General features: G+C 44.8%; 2 protein-coding genes across 11 annotated transcripts in view; both read right to left on the reverse strand.

Moving 5' to 3' along the window:
- LOC117897367 (sterile alpha motif domain-containing protein 5) overlaps window positions 1-14,371 on the reverse strand; it is a 162,960-nt gene that overhangs the window by 61,457 nt on the left and 87,132 nt on the right. Inside the window, exon 3 of one of the 9 annotated variants that reach the window (XM_034806165.1) lies at window positions 6,477-6,518. The exons of the other annotated variants lie outside the window; for them this stretch is intronic. Within the exon in view, the coding sequence (XP_034662056.1) occupies window positions 6,492-6,518 (27 nt within the window). The 3' untranslated portion in view covers window positions 6,477-6,491. Of the gene's footprint in view, window positions 1-6,476; window positions 6,519-14,371 lie in introns of those variants that run through there. 9 annotated transcript variants of the gene reach the window in all.
- Window positions 9,600-13,718, reverse strand: LOC117897366 (poly(A) RNA polymerase gld-2 homolog A). 2 transcript variants are annotated; one of them, XM_034806155.1, is made up of 5 exons: window positions 13,658-13,663; window positions 12,274-13,228; window positions 11,156-11,955; window positions 10,832-11,092; window positions 9,600-10,767 (listed from the first exon to the last, which is right to left on the reverse strand). In XM_034806155.1, exons 2-5 carry the CDS (start codon window positions 13,208-13,210, stop codon window positions 9,634-9,636), a joined length of 3,132 nt encoding a protein of 1,043 aa, XP_034662046.1. In that variant the 5' UTR covers window positions 13,211-13,228; window positions 13,658-13,663; the 3' UTR covers window positions 9,600-9,633. The 2 variants fall into 2 exon arrangements, with proteins under 2 accessions (XP_034662046.1, XP_034662045.1); XM_034806154.1 differs by having other exon boundaries at window positions 12,274-13,718.

Consider the following 14,371-nt stretch of genomic DNA (forward strand, 5'->3'; position numbering starts at 1 on the left):
CAGCAGCAGCCGCAGCAGCTGAAGTAGCATTTTCCATTTGATTGCCTCCAAAGTCAAAGTCCCCGGAAACGGAGTCAAGTTTTTTTGATATTTTTGGTACAGCTCGCGGCGGCTCCTTTGAAAGTGGCAGTCAATTTTTGGAAAGCTCTCCTCTCCCCTCTACAGATAAAACTCATTAAAGTGGAACTTTCTTTCGAGTGATAAGAGATAATAAACAAAGGAGAAATGACAACCAAAGTTGGTTTACAAGTCAGTTCCGTTGCCATTTCCCCAATTCCATTCGAACCGAACCGTTTCCCAGTTTGCATTTCCCCATTTCCATTGTTGTTAATGAAGGTGATCTCTATCAAAGTTTTCCCCGCACTGGGGAAGAGCTTTGATGATGAGGTGTCCTTCGGTTTCAGTCCACTCCAAAGTGCTGGCGATGGGGGCCACAGCCACAGCTGTGTGTTGCGAGTGGAAGCAACAACTAAATTAAAATTTACAGCACTTAAAATGGAAACGTGCCTGTTTTATTAAATCAATTTTTACGGCCAGAGGGGCGAAGTGGCGGAAAATGGGAAATCTTGGTTGTAAAAACTGAATTTTCTCTGGACCAAGTTGTTGCTGCTGTTGCTGCTGCTGTTGCTGCTGGTGCTGTAGTTGTTGTTTTTCCGAAATAAATTAGACATTTAATGATGACCGCAGGCTGTTTGCTGATTGCTCCCTCTCTTTCTCGTTTATTCTCTCTTTCTCTCTCTCTCTGTCTCACTGTCTGCGCCGCATTCGGAGATGGAAAAGTTGCGCATTTTTATCCGAGATTTATTTAATTTAATTGAAGTTTTATTGCTGTAGCTGCCAGCAGCCATCGTTGTGGAAGAGATAGTTGATTACTCCCCTGGACATTGCCTTCAAGAAAAGCTTTAAAGAGGGATTTTCGCTCATTGGACTTAAGGATTTTCCACACAGTTTTCTCTTTGTTTCTGCAGTTTTTATTTTTTATATTTTGGTCTAATTGAATTAGACAAACATAAAATGCTGAATGCAGTGGCCGAGCCAAGGCGATTACTTTCACTTGAGCGCCTTTAAGGCTTTCGACACTCTCAGAGACAGAAAGACAAAGAGAAAAGAGAGTAGATGAAAGAAAAAGAAAGAAAAAAATGGAGGGAAGACGGAGCAAAAGTAGGGAGCAGCTTTTGGTCAACTGAATGGTGGAAAGAAGGACATTCTCACATCAGCAGTTTCAGCGATTTTTGCTAATGAAAATTACTAAACAAAACGAAGCGAGCTGCGTCCCTAATGCACTCCAAAAAATGCAGAAAGCTGCCAGTAGAGTGCAGGAGAGAGAACCAGAGAAAAGTACAGAAAATTAAAGTAAAAAGAGTGCAGAAAAAACGTGAGGAATGAGGCAGAGCTGTCTGCATATGAATTTCAATTTGCAAAACGCCTTGACTGCACATGCCTAAGAGTCCTGCCACGTAAGCCCAAGGACAACAGCCTCAGTCCCACACGCAATCACACACACACAAGCATACTTACCCATATGCCCTCTCTCTCTCTCTCTCTTCCTCTCTCTGATGTCTGTGTCAACAAATTGCAGCCAGTCAACAACCTTTTTGCCAAGTTTAAGGTAATAAGTTGCGCACAAAACACACACACCAGCCCGAGAAAACGGAGCAACAAAAAAAGAAAAGGACACATTGTCTACACTTTGAAAAGAAAACGGAAGAAAATTAAGAAAAGACAAACTGGCTAAGAAGAAGAAAATTGCATTTCAGGGAAAACAAACGGGAGAGTTGCAAAAAAATGGACTCGCTTGACAAAACTTCAAGTTATTCGATTAAATGAGGAAAATGGTAGAACATCTCCCTATCCCAGAGTGGCTTAGCAGTAAGAGTGCCTGCTGGAGGGAGTGTGTGAAATCTTAAAATTTCTGAGACACTCTTGTCCCGCTCAGATCTTGTGCTAACATTCCTTAGGCTATAAATTTCTCCCAGTGTTCCAGGCTCCTTTGCAACTATTCAGGCTGCTCTCCGGGCACACTCGGGCACTCCAAGCAGCTAGGTGTCCTGTGGACTGTCACTGTCCCACCTTATCCTGATCCCCGCACAATACCTGGAGTAGGTATCCTGGAGGCCAAGATGCATATGCATAAGTTACACTACACGACTAAGCAAAGTTCAAGACCCCGGGTAGTGGTAGAGGTAGAAGACGAACACACACCACTTTAATGTTTCTGGGGCGTTCTTTAATTATGTTTGCCTGATGGACTGGCTGACTGGCTGCTGCGGGAAAATGTCTGACTGCAAATCATATTAAAAGTTTTATTTCTTTCTTTTTATATATTTTGTGCCCAGAGACAAAGGAGCAATGGAATGGGAGCGAAAGCTGGCAAAGAATTAAGAAACTTTGTGCGCCGCAAAATGAACTGTGGAGAGTGTGACCGACCGTTCATTCTTCCCTTTCTCTTCAGCTCTCTCGCTCTGCTTGACTTGAGTCGAGACCCAGACGACGACGACGACTGGGGTCTGGCATTAGCAGTGGGCCGCAGGATGAGTCGAACGGGAAACACCATCTAATTATTATGCTATATGCGTGCGGGGTCCCAAAACAAATGCACAGACGGGACTAGAAAGAGGACAAAATGAAAGCAGAGTCGGGAGAGAGACAGAGAGAGAACGAGTAAGAGATGGACATAACAATAAGTCGAGAAAAGGAACCCCAGGAACCCAACTGGGAAACATGAACATGGACTTGGACTGGGTCTTCTGTCCTGAAGGTTCTTTTTGGCCATTGTTGTTGGGCTCTGTATCTCTGTTTCTCTCTTGGTATTCCCTTGCCACGCATTTTCGATTTCAATACAAATACAGAAACTGCCCCGAAGAAAGCTAGAAAATTGGCAAATGGCAGCCGCAAAAATGGAAAAGGAAACACAGACAGGGAGAGGGAAAACTTTTCCTTTCAGGCCAGCACTTAAAAACCACAAGAAGAGAAAAGCAGAGAGAGAGAGAGAGGTTCGGCAGAATGCAATTAAGTCTCACAGTCAGGGGAAAATCTCAGTTGGCCAAAAACTCTCTCACCCGCAACATTTCATGCGTTGGCCAAGACTCGGAGTCTCAATAAAAATTGCCAAGAGGAGTTGAGTTAATGCCACACACACACACACAAACACACACAGGAAGTGAAAGAGAGAGCCAGTGAATAAAAAGGCAAAAGGGAGAGAGAGTTATAACCCTCTAACTGCATTCTGCAGCATCCAAAAGGTATTAAAGAAAAAAGATGTGGTAGGAAAAGACCACGCCCCCACAGTGAGCGAAAAGAATGAGTAAAAAAATTATTATTTCACATTTAGCACGTAACGCACATAAATCCTTTTAAATAAACGTTTGGCACGTTTTTTGTAATATTTTTTCTTCCTCTTTGTGAAGCGATTCTGTCCACGTCCTGGTACTGGTACTGGTCCTGCTGCTGGTTCTGGCGCTGGTAGTCGTCGTCGTCGTCGTCGTCGTAGTCCAGGTAGTAGCTGGAGGTAGACACTTAAGCCTTATCCTTTTGCAGCAACTCAGACTGAGCTGCGTGCTTTTTTAATTTCTTTCCTCTACTTTCAGAATGAAGAGCCACAAAAAAAGAAACATAACGTAAAGGCAACTGCAAGCGAGAAACGAAGCATTGAATACCCTGGAGGAAGGATGGGAGAATGTTTTTTTCTGCTTATTACCACATCTTTCCAACCTGTTCCATCTACAGATGATACCCATATTGACAGGGTACCAAATTACTTAAAACAGCAGCAGCATGTAGCAGAAGCCCGTTGCAGCAGCCAGTAGTAAGCAAGGACAACGAGCAAGGATTATGGCATCATTCACCATGGCGCATGCAAATGGGCATTGAAATTAATCACACTGAGCGCCAAGCAGTTGACAGGAAGTAAAGGACAAGCACAGGAAGGAGAGAGAGAGTGTGGCCATCTGTAAGTTACTTTTTAATTGATCGGATTCGCGGGTCTTGGCTGGACTTTTCCTCAAGATCTCTCCAAGCAGCATCCGCCACCTGCAACCCGCGACTTCCTTCTCCTGTTTTTGGCCACTAATTGCAGACACTTTAGTCTGGGTTGGGGGGGTGCGGTGCGGTGTGGCGCATTCATCATTTAACTTGGCCAAAAATTGAAACCATAGTTGGGTTGGCGTAAAAATATATATGTAGATACTGTACGAGTATTCATAATCAAGCAAAAGGAAATGCAAATGATATTCAAGACACTTGCAAAGTTATCTTCTGCATTGCGGATGGAACATCCGTTTCGTTGGCGGCGAGTCCTTGGACCAAGGCTCACACTAACGACTGACACGTGAGAAGTTTTTAACACGTACACGGCACAAAAATTTACGAGTCTTGCTTGGCATTTCTTCGTGATTTATTTTTGCTTGCTGCTGCTGCTGGTGCTCGTCTAAGTATGAATTTTGCTTCAAGCTTTAATTTTTATCACTCCCTCTGCCTTTTCCACACTCTCTCTCTAACACTCTGTCCCCCGTCTGAAGGTGCCACAACGTAGCACGCGATAAGGCCGCAGCACACTTGAAACCGGCAACCGCAAAATGTTGCTGGGGGAGGGGCTGGGCGCAAAAAGAAAATAAAACTGAAGAACGAAAGGAAATGCAAAAAATGACACGGAATCGTTAAGCGACTTCGACTTGAACTCTGCCTCCATAGGAGCTGGCTGACACTTGCAACAGTCAACCCCCTCCCCAGTCCTCACCACTCCTCCCCCCCAATGCTTTTTGCAGTGGACTAACAAGCGTGCCAAGGCAACGGAAATACTTGGGGTCCTGGCAGAGTAAGCCCTGCCAGGCCGAGTCCTGCCCTGCTATGTGCCAAGTGTTGGCGGCGATAAGCAAAGCCACGCCACGCCTCAAGCCCTCGAGCAGCAACTGTACTCCAAAACGATATGCAAATGTTGCATGTGGCAACCCTTTTTGCTGTGAAGTTTCCCCCCAAAAAAAACAACAGAATGCTGAAACCTTTATCGATAGATTGTTTAGAGGGCAATCGATGACAGCGATATGACAGGGAGCACAAAGGACTGCATTCTCATGGATTATAGAGACAGATATACATATATGGGATATGGAAACGGTTCTATGGGGATGGAAAATGTTCAATTCTGCGGGTAATTTGTATATTTTTTGTTCGGGTTGGGGTGTTCGATTTTTGCCTTGTCACTCCATCAGCATCCGAAAAATATTCCCACGAGACACAAAGGCAACCCTGGACATGCGTGTGTGTCACCCTCTCGCTCCCTCCCTCTCTGTTCAGCAGACGGTTTACTCCTTCTCTTTTCTGCTGGTTTTTCTGCGGTTGAATTTAAATTGTCTGCCCCACAGCCCTGTCAGACAGTGAGAGACGGAGGGAGGAGGGGAATGTGCCACCATGTAGGTGCAATGCCACAAAAAAAGGGATTCCCACCGCCGGAAAAAAATTGTCATATGAAAAATGCATAATAAATGAGCTTGATTGGCGCACCAAGTGGAGGCGGGAGTGAATTGGGCGTGTCCGTGGTGTGTACCCGAATACGCCTTAAAGCTTTCTGTACATTTTTTGAGGATATTTCTTCACCCGCAACAACCGCTGATTGATTTTTCTCCCCACTTTTATGAATATTTTCTTTTGGTTATTGCTTTCGTGAAGGCGTTTCACTATCAAGAGGGCGTGGCTCAAGCACGAAATTGAGTAGTTTTCCGAGGAAAGACAAACACACAAAATGGTTGACTAAGGGAAAGAATAGCGAAAACAAATGGAAACGATCGAAAGGCAGGTTAGAAATAAACGGAATGATCAAACGGAAAGGGCTGAGTGCTTTTGGGGCTACAATTAATAGAGAGAGGGAGAAAGAGGACATTGGAGCTTATGCAAATGTGTTGCAGGTAAACACATGGAAATGTTTGTTAAGCACCGGAAACATTTCCACAGGATATTAAATATTTAATGCGTTTCTAATTGTGCGGGAGGTACACACACACACACATACACACACAGCAAAACAAACATGTCCTGTGGTCACAAAATATATTATATCTATCATGAATTTGATAGGAACAATTTGATAGCCCAAAAAATTATACACCACATTTATCACAATAGTTGAAAACCGATAGAGAGGCAAATGATTTATTGTTTAGCCAAAAATTTAAATGCAATCTCTTTTCCACTCTCCGCTATCTCTACCTCCCTCTCTCTCGCTCTCTTCACCTCTTACTGTCTAAATAACCCGCTCTCTTTCTCTAAATTATGCTAAGTGCTTTAGCAGCATTTTGGCAAACCAAAACAAGGCACACAGCCACCGAAAATGAACACACAAAAAAAATAAAAACAACAAATGCTAATGCATTAAATTGCATTTAAAACTAATTAAAATTGTAGACAAGCACTTACGCCAACATTATTCATTATTATTGTTATACGAACTGTATGGAGTTGCTGTTGTTGTTTGTTTGTTTGTTGTTTTCTGTGTGCTGCTAAAAAGTGTGGGCTAATGAGCTTACCTGCAATTAGAAGAACAAATACATGCAAAAATTTAATCAGTTTGTTAAGTTGATTCATTCGAAAGGTGGACAGGGTATTTACAGTTCATTAGAGGCATACGCAGGAGGGGATAAAATCCATAGAGGGTTATTCTGTTCATCAACAATTATTGGCATTTATAATTGATTCATTTAACTTATTTTATTATCGAAATAATTTTTAAAACCTTCCTGGGAAGTATATTTCATCTACAAATATCCTTAAATGCCTTTCCGTACCTTTAAATCTTTTTGGTATTCATTCATTTCAGCAATCATTCGCTGCTTCTATTTATTACACACTCATTCTCCTAGTCACTCAATCATTCATGGAACTCGTTTACAGTTTTCCACCTGCCTCAGGTAATTTGTTGCCCAACAAGGAAACAAAGGACACCCAGGTAGTGGCAGATACAAACAAATGTTGGCTCTTGTTGTTGTTGCATCTTTTGCCCGATTGAACCCTTTTGTTGTTGCTGTCTCGTGCAAAGGGGCAGGAAAATTGAAATGACAACAAATGAAAATTCCCGTACGTGTCCCACACAAACGCAATCCCCTAAAACCCATTGGGGAGTCATCAGTCTTCTTTTACTCACATACGAGTCTATGAACAAAAAAAGAACAGACTCCTCAGAGTCTGGAAAAAAATGTGAAAACTGGAAAAGGGTGGGCAAAACTCTATCCCAGCAGCTCTTCTCCTACTATTTCACCATTTAGCGCCTGCCCCGCCAATTACAATGACAATGAATAATTATTCGAGACCAAAGACCAAATCACGGGACAGGAATTTTAATGACACCACAAGATGCAGCAGCAGCAGCAGCTGTCCCTGCACTCCAGTTTTCCAGGCAGCTAAAAATGGCTGAAAATTTTAATGAAGATCATCTTTCATTTTTGCCCGCCTTTGTTGTGCAAATTTTTTATTTTTTCCATGAATTGGAATTGGGAATAAATTCTAAATGCAAATGCATTTACCATTAACAAAAGGCATTAATTACTTTTAGTCCTGGCCCACAGGACAGCAGGCAGCAGCAGCAGCAGCAGCAATTGAATGACAAAATGGTTCTACTGGGCTACGATTTGCTTCCCGCTTCACTGTCCCATTTAATTGCCAACAATTTTTCGGCACATATGCGAAAATTAGTGTGACAATTGTTCGGACTGCGTTAATGATAATGATGATTATGGCCGTGGCAGTGGCCGTGGCCGAAGCCACGATATTGCATTACAGCACGTTTCGGGCATATGTATGACCCACCCAATCAGTAATCCCAAATCCCAATTCCGTTGACAATTTTCGCCATTAGGTGGGCGACGACAGCCAGCAGCAGCAGTCATCAGCCGATGGCCAGCCACTCCAAATGGCACATCGACATTATATCAATTACTCAACAGGACAGGACGAATGGCTCTCAACACTCCACCATCACCAGCATCAGCACCACACACCACCCTCCCGCCACTCTCATCTGACAATCACCACCATCGCCACTAGCACTAGGAGCACCAACCATTGTGTGTGTGTCTCCGCTCTGTGTTCGATATGTGTTCGATGATGCACTGAAATTGAGCATTGCAATTGATGAAATAATTTGCTGCACTGACATTTTTGGTTGCCATTGATACCCAAAACCGACTGTTGGGTGGAGAGGAGTTCGGATAACAGTGCGCCACGCCACGCCCCCCTATACCCATCCAACCACCCTTGTTTAACACAGCTGCCGCTGCTGCCAGTGCTGCCGGTGCGGCTGCTGCTGCTGCTGTTGCATCAATGATTTGATTTGATTCCCTTAGATAATTGCTCAAACTGAAACATGTGCGAGAATTTTAGGCTATTTGTTAGTCCCCCAAGGGTGATATTTGATGCGAGGATGAGCCGAATGGCCAACCACTAAGAATTAATCAGAGCGGAATATCAAATTGAGCGACGTACATAATTTCATTCGAATGTAACCCCAGGAGAGGGATTGGTGCCAAGTGTTGAAATAAGGAAACCATTTCTAGACTTTATTGGATAGTTGATTGATGGATTGATGATTGCTAAGGGGCCTGATGAGATTCAAATAAGATTCAAAAGATTCAGCCAAGATATTAAAATACTTTCATCACGTTCACATCAACTGGATACCAGAAAAACACAGAGTGCATAGAAACTTTTCTACTGGTTTCGTTTCATATATTTTTTTTTTTTTTTTGGTTGTCTTCGGCTGCTGTCTTCAAATTTGAGTAATGTTTTTGATAAATGTGCTCCGAAATTAGTCTCCGAACATCATTTGACTCTTGCTACAGCATTGTTTTGTGAAGATTTGCAGCCCTTTTTGACATTTTACATTATATTTTACAAGAGGTTGTGTTATTTCTTTGGTGAATTTTAGTGTGTGTTTAGGTGTTCTTTGCCGCTTTTTGGGGGCTGTCCAATGTGTTTTATAGGTGTAACAATTTTTCACAGTTTAAGTCGTCGTCTTTCGTCTGTCACTAACTAGATATTCTAGGTAAACCCATTTCCTACCTATTTTTAATAAGTATTTTTGAGTATTCTTTTTTTTACGATTTTCTGCTTTTAATATATTTTTTTTGCATTTTTCTAATTTTTTATATTTTTTTTTTTTACAATTTTGATTTTGAAACTTTTTTTTGTTTGTTTTTTTTTTTATTAATTTTATTATTTTTTTTTAATTTTTTATGTTTTTTTAACTTTTTTTAATTTTTTACTTATGATTTTTAAATTATTTTTTGATTTTTAAATTTTTTTTTGCCTTTTTTGAAGTGGTTTTTGATGGATATTTTTGGCGACTGTTTTTATTCAAATTTATTTTGGAGTTTCCCAAATAATAATCCGGCAAACTCATTTTTGCGACCGATTGATGATTGTATCTGTCTTTTCTTTTCTTTTGAGCCGGTCCGACAATATCATAATAGAAAACAGGGATATTTCCTGTCAAATGCAACGTCAAATTTACATTTTTTTCTTTTGTTAAAAGGCCCTGGGCAAGTTGTCCGAAAAATAAAAATTAACTTTACAATATTGAAATTTTTTTCCACTCCCGAAAGAACTTGGTCTATTGATTTTTTTACATTTTCTGAACAGAGAGCAAAGCTAATGATCAGATCTATATGTATGAGGGGCTAGTCCCATTTGAGGAGGTTCGATAGTTACTGTGTTGGTGGAGCTGCTGTTGTAGCTTGTGGGTGGCAGGGGCAACTTCTCTTTGATTTCGCCCCAAATGACGGTGGTGCACTTGTCCACCATTTTGAGCAAACGTGGCGAGATCGCCTCACTGTTTGAGTCAGATGAGGGTAACTTGAACTCCGAGTCCACCGATGGGGAGCGCATAGCGATGGTGGGCCCCTCATAGTCCTCGAATATAGACCTGAGATTCCGAGTGGACTCCAGGCGTTTGAAGCTGCACAAAAAGATGGCACGGACGCGCTCAAACGTATCCGGATCGTAGACGGATCGAGCAGTATTGGTCTGATCGAAGGGCTCCTCGATGCACAGCTCAATCCACTGGTGTATATCGTTCTTGGGTGCCGTGGCGGCGCGACACAACTCAATGGGCAGCAGTCCACCCACACGTATGGAAATGGCATATTTACCAAACTCAAAGTTGCTATAGTACTGCAGAAAGCTAAGCATCAGCTCGCCCAGGGTCTGTGTATTCTGCGACTCGTACGGTGCCATCACCTCATTCATGTCCACGTAGCCACTGTTCGCGGTATCGAGCAGCTCAAACTTATTCGGATACATCTTATGGAGGCAGGGCAGCACCGGGGGACTGACGCCCGACTGCAGGAAGTGGATGACCATCAGCATGAGTGAATAGCTGGAAATGGTCATGTTCTTGGCATTATTAATATTATGGTGCTGGGCCCACTGCTTCACGGCCAGGGCCATGGGTCGGACACGCCATTCCAGTTGCGAGTAACAGTACAGCAAATGCGTGTTGCGTATGCCCACAGAATTGTTGAAGTTAATATCAATCTCGACTTTGTGTTTGCAATCGGTGAAGCGGAGTATCGGCACTCTGGCCTCAATCAAGTTGAAGTCCTGGAACTTATTGGTGCCGCTCAACAGGCTGCGCATCATTTGCAGATGATAAACAGCCTCGGAGCGCGGATCAAGGTTCGGATTTGTACAGCCCACCATGCACATGTCCATGTCCGAGCATTTAGAGCCGAAATTCGAAATGGAAGAACCCACCAAATACAGCCCATACCGTGGGTACTGGCTCTGCATGGGCGAAAGGATGCATTTTAGTCTTTGGTTCATTCTTTTTCGACGTCACAAAACTTACCACAGCCAGATTGTAGATGAAGCGCCACAGACGCATCTTCGTTTTGTAGATGCTGCTCGTCTGCTGCGCCTCGAGGAACTTGTTCCATATGTCCAGAGACAAGGACTCCCAGCGGGTGCGACTGGGCACAGTGCGCGGTGGACGCTTAATTTCCACGTGCTTGCAACGGAGCATGAAACGATCCGCTGGGGTATAGCCATAGAACTCGCGCCAGTAGCGATTCTTTTGGTCCAAGGGTAGCAGATACTCTGGAGTTGCATCCTGACAGGGGGGTATGATGGATGGCATGAGATGGGATAGTCCCCAAAGGATATACAGACATACCATATAGAACGCAGAGAGTGTGCTCCTGCTGGAGCAGCCAACCGGGGTCTTGAATCTGTCCTCCTCCTCAGTATCTTCTCCGTTCTTCTGCAGCAGCTCCAGTTCTTCCCTGAATTGTGCATGTTCTGGTATCGAACTGAGCATAGGGAATCGGAATCCATTCGATTGGCTTACGCTTGGTGTGACACCGCCACTGTCCATGCCATTCAAGTGGCTCATGTCGCCATAGGGCACCAGATTGGCTCCACTCAAATCGGGTAGCTCAGTGCCCGTTGCCGTGGCCACACACTCCATGGTGATGCTCCGCACATAGGACTCTATGGAGGCATCACTTAGCTCACCCTCGGACTGGTCGCTCTCGACGCTGGGTGCCCAGCTGGCAAAGGACTGACCATCCTCCAGGGAGCAATCTTGAACAAAATCTTGCTCCTGCTCCTGCTCGTGCTCGTGCTCGGATATGTCTTGCGCACGATCGGTCGAGTGTTCTGGACAAAGCGAAGTCCAGAGCTCCTCCAGTTCCATATCGAGCTGTGCTTGGGACACGGGACTGTGGGCAGTCAAAGGTCTCATCATTCCAGCACCAGATTGGGTCTCGGGAATGCCGCCTTCATTCTGGCCATAGTTGACGTAGCCAAATTCTTCCATATTCCGGGCTTGATGGTAGTGTGGTTGTTGGCTCTGATGTGGCATCGGTTTGTTGTACTCCATGGGATTGTAGCTGTTGTTGTGCTTGTGGCGGCGCATCGCTTGACTCGGATTTAATTGCGGTTGCTGCTTCTGTTGCTGTTGCTGCTGCTGTTGCATCTGCTGCTGTTGATTCTGCAACTGCAACTGCTGTTGATAGTTGTTGCCAGCCCCGCCTTCTGGGTCTGACTGGGCATAGTGCAACTGACTGCGATATGTGCGCTTCGGGTGCTTCGTTATGGAAGTCAAAGAAGGACTTTGCTCCAAGTTGGACTTGGAGGAGGAACTCGACAACGAATCCGACGAGTTGGAGATACGTTTCTTACCCAAATTATTTTTCTTGACCTTGGGCCCCCAGCGAGACAATTGAGAGCCACGCGGAATCTGTTCCTGATCCTGCAACTGGGGCTGCAACTGCAACGGCTGCTGGTCCTCCCCGTTCGGCGGATACAAGCTCCGCTGGTTGTGTGCCTGATTAAATCGGGATCCGCCCGATCCAGTAGCACTGTTGTAGAATGTCTTTGACTCGCCCTGGAATCCCTGTTGGTTGTAGGCAGCGTTGGGTGTCTGTCCACGCCCAGATCCGACGTTGCGTTGCTGTCCAGCACGGTTAAGCCGCAAGAGTGCTCCATTAACGTTGCCATTCTCGAACGAAGGTGCATGTCCAGGTCCTGGGGCGGGTACTTCCATCTGCTGGTTCGCAGCAGTTCCCTGAGGCTGTTGCTGTTGCTGCAGGGACTGCTGGAAGCTGTTCACCTGCGTGGGCCTCTGTTGTTGCTGTTGCTGCTGCTGTTGATGTTGCTGTTGCTGAGAATTTCCCGTGTTCGAGGCGAAGGCGGAGTTGTGATTGTGACGATGGCTCATGCGGTTGCTTCCACCCGGCGAATGGTTCATGTAATTCGGATAGTACACACGCTGACCACCTCCGTAGTTCTGCTCATAGCCCATGGGCAGCATTGGTACTCCATACGGTTGGGTATATCCCTGGTTGAAGGGATAGTTGCGATCGAATTGCCACACGGCATTCTCCGTGTGCCACAACCGCCGCTGCTGCGGTGCACTGTGCACGTAGCCCGGATACATAAACTGTCCTGGGGGTGCTACCACAGTTGCGGGCATGCCCCCGCTGTTGTAGCGACTGCCGGACGACATTTGGGTCTGACCTGGCGGCGACATGGACAACAGCGATGCATCTTGATGCAAGGACAGTGACAGTGGTGGCGGTGGCGGCGTCGTGCGCATACTTCGAGGCGTTATCGATGGCGATGTGGGTATGTCCAGTACAATGCCAGCCATACTCGTGCCGATGTTGTAGAGGAACTCCATCGAGTACCTGTAGCCCCCGGGTGGACGTGGAAAGATTTTTGGCATCTGGTCCTTCAAACTTCGCTGCGCCTCATCCTCGCCAAGCATGCCAGGAGGAGGACCACCAGACGATGCACTGCTGACTGCAGCTGCTGGGATAGCACTCACTGGCTGCACGGGCAAGCCCTGTGCTGCTTCTGCTCGTGATCCCTCTCCTGAGTCACCATTTGGGGCCACAGATCTCATTCCATCTTCTTCCTTTTCAGCCATTCCCTCTGCTCCATTTGCCACCATCGATCCTTCTCCTTGGGCACCCAGGGAAGTGCATTTAGCTGTTGAGTTGGCTGCCACCAGTGTAGTAGTGGCACCTGCAGTGGCACACTTTGCGGCCATGACTGTGGACATATTTACAGATGAACGCGGCCTTAAACCGTTTGCCGCACACACTTCAACAAAAGGCTGGCCAAATAAATACGGACACGAAATGGGAAATGGGGAAAACCAAGTGCTAACGTTGGAGTCACCAACTTGGATCTCAGGCTAAACCCGTTCGGAAAAATGTTTGTGTTGGATGTGAAATGAAATGTGCCTTAGATTGACGATTCCAAAATTTTCATTGTTTTCGGTTGCCTGGAAAAAAGAATTGCATTTACTTTCCAGGCTTTTCTAGCACTCTGCATTTATGTTTGGTGCGGCACTCACGCTGTGATTGTCCTCGCTTCGATGTTGATTTCTTTGCAGATTGTTTGCCACAATTTTTACATGAATTTGCACACAAATTTTCACCAGGCTTGGAAGGAGACGAACACTTGCACAAACACATACACACACATGTGTACTGCATCGACACGTCATCTAATGCCAAAAAGTTGGCCAGTCATTGCCAACAGTGTTGGCTAGCGCCAAAGCTTATTTCATAACCGATGTTTGTGTGGTGAAAGTTGCGATAAAATCTTTACCAACACTAATTATTGTATTTTCATTGAATAAATCAGTGAAATTTTGTGGAAAAGCATGATTTAACTTGTCTTAAGATGAGTTAGATAAATTCTAAGATAAAATCAAAATAAATAAAGCTGCGAGCACAGTTAAAAGGGAGTGGGAAAGAATAATTGACTTTCAAAAATATATATTTTTTGAGGCTTTTTTTTTTTTTGGTATTTAATCGCTGACGCGATATTGGATGGTCGCACGACGATGAGTCCGCATTGACCAGGTACTTCAGTT

The sequence above is a fragment of the Drosophila subobscura genome, chromosome O (genome assembly GCF_008121235.1).
Source record: "Drosophila subobscura isolate 14011-0131.10 chromosome O, UCBerk_Dsub_1.0, whole genome shotgun sequence".
Classification (NCBI taxonomy): Eukaryota; Metazoa; Arthropoda; class Insecta; order Diptera; family Drosophilidae; genus Drosophila; species Drosophila subobscura.

Bases quoted from the DNA above. Each gene is read 5' to 3' on its own strand.
- LOC117897366 (XM_034806154.1), bottom strand. From the start codon at position 13,549: ATGTCCACAGTCATGGCCGCAAAGTGTGCCACTGCAGGTGCCACTACT. The intron at 11,956-12,273 runs AGGACCAGCAGC...AGCAGCAGATGC, and splicing joins CTTGTATCCGCCGAACGGGG to AACAGCAGCAGCAACAGCAA. The intron at 10,768-10,831 runs GTAAGTTTTGTG...TCGCCCATGCAG, and splicing joins TCATCTACAATCTGGCTGTG to AGCCAGTACCCACGGTATGG.